General features: G+C 38.8%; 1 protein-coding gene across 1 annotated transcript; it reads left to right on the top strand.

The window, feature by feature from the left end:
• Positions 1-1,771: 1,771 nt before the first annotated feature.
• LOC308635646 (olfactory receptor 1-like) lies at positions 1,772-2,707 on the top strand (the record flags this gene model as incomplete). The annotated part of the gene is made up of 1 exon (XM_081270202.1): positions 1,772-2,707. The coding sequence occupies one exon, from the start codon at positions 1,772-1,774 to the stop codon at positions 2,705-2,707; it is 936 nt and encodes a 311-aa protein (XP_081126328.1).
• Between the last annotated feature and the right edge of the window lie 2,168 nt (positions 2,708-4,875).

The raw sequence follows: 4,875 nt of genomic DNA, 5'->3' as shown, positions 1-4,875 counted from the left end.
AGTGAGACCTTGTAAAATATGTAACATTTCATTTGCTTCCCCCACACTTTATAAAATGCTCATCATATTTTTTTTTTATCTCACATCAATATCACTGAATTTATGTGGATTAATTCATATAGATGTTTAAGTCATGGTAGGACTGAAAAGTGTAATACTCTTGAAACACCCTAATATTTTTCATAAATATAAAATCACATTTGAGAAGTGGGTAATGAAGTGTCAAAATTTAGTGTTATATGGTGAAGTCTAGTGAGCTTGTACTCTGGAAGGATTTAATAACTGTGGTTATTTTACTTAATGGGAGTTTTCTGACTTTAAAGTTAAAGGACTCTGTCTCTCATCCTTATGGATAGCCAACAAGTACTAATAAGCATTTGGCCACATCAGACACCATGTCAGGGGCTGCCCTGATGCAGGCAAGAGGCAGACATGGCCTTTCCTGCGTGGAGTTCACAACCTGGTGGGAAGTCAGCCATCAACCTGTGATTGGGACATTTACTACTATGGGATGAGAACAGGAGGCTGTGCAGACAGCAACAGAACTCACTGAAGGTGGGGATACAAGGGAGTTGTTGGTTTCACAAGTACCATCTAATGTCCCTGAAAGATAAGTCAGGATAAGCTAACAAAGAGGAAGCAGAGGGGAGAAGGTAATAGGTTGGAGGAACACCATGTATGAAATTCTAGAGGCAATAGATTATGATTTGTGATCCAGCAATGTTGGAGAATGGAAGACTTGTATCACTTGGGGGCCAGATGAGACTGTGGAGGGAGACGAAGTTCAGATAATGAAGCACCATTTGTACCCTTCGGAAGAAATTTCACCTTGATCTTAAAAGCAATGAAAATATCCCAGATCATGAATCAGAAGAGATGATCCAATTTCCATCTCAGAATGACACAGTGTGAATGAAGCATATTGAAGGAGGATATTTAAGGTATGGAAAACAGGGAACTGACTTGAATCTTGATATAATTAAATAGTCCAGATTAGATTAGATATCACAAAGGTCTAGGAATGTGGTTTTGTGATAAGAAGTAGAGGAAGTAGCAGAGGAATGAAATGTAGAATATATGGGATGTGGTAGATTTGATTTGCATTGATGGTGACAGAGAAGAATGAAAGAAATGAAGTTCACAGATTTCTGATTGGATCCTACATTCCTTTTACTGAAAAGTGAGAGATTAAAAGAGGAGGAGAATAGTATGGATTTAACACAACATGCTGAGTTTCATTAGGAACCTGTTGAGCTTAAGATGCTTGTGATACATCCAAGGGAAGAGGACCATTAAGCAATGGCATACAGAGTTCTGTGGGTGAGAGAGACATCTCTGTCTTAATTTAAATGGTAATCTACATATCTGGCATAAATGAGATTTTCTTAGGTTAACCATAGAATTATAAGAATATAGGGTTAACAAAATATTTGAGAACTATCACTCTAATATATTATAAATCAGAAACCAATTATAGTTCCTTAGAATGAAAACAGAGGTAAGAGAAAATCTAACACTCCTTTTGTGATAGAAGCAAATAGATAAGTGTTTAGGAAAGAATGACTACTGAGACATGTTTAAAAGAAGGTGAGATACAGTAATACATGATCATAGAGATTAAGGACACTTGTAAGATTATACTTAATATGATGATGGTGAGATCAACTAATGTAGAACACATAAAGACTGTGTATGAGAAAAACATGATCATTGTTGTTGGATTTTTAAAGGACCTTATTATTTCTCTTAAAGGTATTGGAGACAGATAATAATGAAAAAAAACCAAACTCACATCTCAGAATTCCTCCTCCTGGGCCTGCCCATTCAGCCAGAGCACCAAAACCTATTCTATGCCTTATTCCTGGCCATGTATCTTACCACCATCCTGGGGAACCTCCTCATCATTGTCCTCATTTGCCTGGACTCCCATCTCCAAACACCTATGTATTTGTTTCTCAGAAACTTGTCCTTCTCTGACCTCTGCTTTTCCTGTGTCACCATGCCCAAATTGCTACAGAACATGCAGAGTCCAGTTCCATCCATCCCCTATGCAGGCTGCCTAACCCAAATTTACTTCTTCATTTTTTTTGGACACCTTGGGAATTTCATCCTTGTGGCCATGGCCTATGACCGCTATGTGGCCATCTGCTTCCCGCTGCACTACACCACCATCATGAGCCCCAAGCTCTGTCTCTCCCTGGTGGTGTTTTCCTGGGTGCTGACCACATTCTATTCCTTGTTGCACACCCTGCTTCTTCCCAGATTATCTTTCTGTGCAGACAATGTGATCCCACACTTTTTCTGTGAAATATCCGCCCTGCTCAAGCTGGCCTGCTCTGACACTCGTGTTAATGAGTTGGTGATACTTGTCGTAGGAGGAATTTTTGCTGTCATCCCATTCTTACTCATTCTTTTGTCCTATACAAAGATCGTGTCCTCCATCCTCAAGGTCCCTTCTGCTCGTGGTATCTACAAGGTCTTCTCCACCTGTGGCTCCCACCTCTCTGTGGTATCACTATTTTATGGAACAATTATTGGTCTGTACTTATGTCCATCAGCTAATAATTCTACTGTGAAAGACACTGTCATGGCTCTGATGTACACGGTGGTGACTCCCATGCTGAACCCCTTCATCTACAGCCTGAGGAACAGAGATATAAAGGGAGCCCTCAGACGGGTCCTTTGTAGGAAGAAATTTCTCTTCTGAGTATAAAGGGGTTTTATCATAATTTTTCACTAGCATTATTATTGATATTAATATTGGAATATTTTCCTAGAATTTTCCCTCACCATGGGAACTTCAGTTGAAGTAACATAGTACATTATTGTTCAACAGGCAAAAGAAAGAAGATATGGCTGAGTGCTGAACTATGAAAGGTGGTTTTGGGACCTGACTTTGCCTTCCTCCTTGTCTTTCCCAGGTGATGCTGTGAAAAGCCTATGTGAAAGCTACATTTTATGTGCTTTCCAGTTCTTACATTCCTTAAATTATTTCTAGATCTTTCAATGTTATCTCAAATCTGGTTTGACTATGGTACAATTTTTAAATAGTGATCTTATATCGATACTCAGTAACTTCTCTATATCTCAATCTCCCAGCAAACCTCTAAGGTATTGTACATATTATTCTTGCACAAATTCTGTCATCATTTTATCTCCTAATTTTTCTGTACCCCTTATTTATTTTCATGTCTACCTTGTCTTTTATTCCCTGTCCTGACAATAAATTTTTTCTAATCCTCTGTGCAATAGTGTCATTGAACAATTTGGTGTTCCCTTGTAATTAACTAATCCAGGAACCCTAGAATTTATTGACCCAGGAATGGGCAAAAAGTTAGAGGCTGTGGGAAAATTTTAATTTTTAAAGTTACCTCTGTTTTGTTTGGTAGTTTTACTTTGCAATATGTTTTATTGTATCCCCGTGACAATTCGAAGGAAACAGAGAAGATATTATCACTTATTTTCAGACTAACATCTGTGAAGTTCAACACTTTCCAGGCCATGCAGTAGGTTAGTTATTAAGGCTGTGTAAGATCAGAGACTGAAGATTCTTTTCATTTTCTCTCACTTCCAAATGAAGGATAGCATCCATTGTTTTTTAAAAATTTTAGCATCACCATGACATGGACTTTTTCTGGCCTTGGTCCATTCCTTTTCTTAATTGTCCCCTCTGATGATTTTCAAATCCATTCCTTTCATATAGTCTCCTGACCTCACTACATTATCTGAAGGTCAGATCTTTCTCCAAAACTCTCAGCTGTCCTTAAAAAAAAGGTTTAATGCTATATTATTTATTCACTTATTTTAATTTGTTCTTTTTAGGTATACATGACAGTAGAGTGTATTTTGACATAATATACATGCATGGAGTATATCTTAGGATTCTATTCTTGTGGTTGTACATGACATGGAGTTTCACTGGTTGTGTATTCATATATGAACATAGAAAATTATGACCAATTCATTCCACTGTCTTCCCTATTCCTATTCCCACTCCTTTCCCTTCATTCTCCTTTGTCTAACCCACTGAACTGGTATTCTCTTATTGTGTGTTAAAATTTATATATCAGAGAGAACATTCAACTTCAGTTTCTTAGGAATTGGCTTGTTTCTCTTAAGCATGATAATCTCTAGCAAATTTAATAAAGTCTCCCGGGCATATCTCTGGCTCTGGGGACCACCTTAGTAACAGAAGAAACTATACTTTGCAGGTGCTGTTGGGCACCTAGATGTCTCTAGCTCCACTAATGCTCAAAAACAGCGGCAGAAAAACTTGAGATGGAAGGCCATATCAAGAGTTTCTGTCTATGCTAATGAATGTCAAATGGCATTTCTTAGAAAATATTATATGGTTCAGTTTTTTGGGCATAGTCTTGATGCACAATCATTCTATCCTCTTTTAGCATCTTATTCAACCATGTCATGAGCCAAATGTGAATCCTTGGCCCCAGTAGAGCCACAGCCAACTAATGGCAAAGCTGAGACTAGAACTCACGGACTGGGGTTTTTTCCTTTGCACTGTTTTTTTTTTTTCCTTTGTATGACTGAAAGAGAAAGTGACTGTACTTCCAGGGATCCAGGTTTGGGGGCCTTGGCACTGGCTGGAAGGTGCCAGCAGTCAAGGCTGCTGGTGAGTCCTTGGTCTATGCTGTTTTCTGTCAGGAGGGCTTTTCTCTTGGGTTGGTTTGCAAGGACTCTAAGATCGGGGATGAAGCTTGAACAAAGAAAACGGAGATGGAAAGGGATTCTAGGGAACTGCTCCTCAGTGACCTCTGCTCTTCAACTCCAGTCTGTAAGGTGGCAGAGGCCAGGGCACAGATGCAGTTTACCTAAGCTTCCTTGCTGCAAATTAAGACAATGTGGCCAGAGAAAACT

The sequence above is a fragment of the Spermophilus citellus genome (assembly GCF_964194105.1).
Source record: "Spermophilus citellus genome assembly, chromosome: 17".
In the NCBI taxonomy this organism is placed as follows: domain Eukaryota; kingdom Metazoa; phylum Chordata; class Mammalia; order Rodentia; family Sciuridae; genus Spermophilus; species Spermophilus citellus.
Note: the sequence above shows the minus strand (reverse complement) of the source record. Positions and strands in the feature narration are given on the sequence as shown.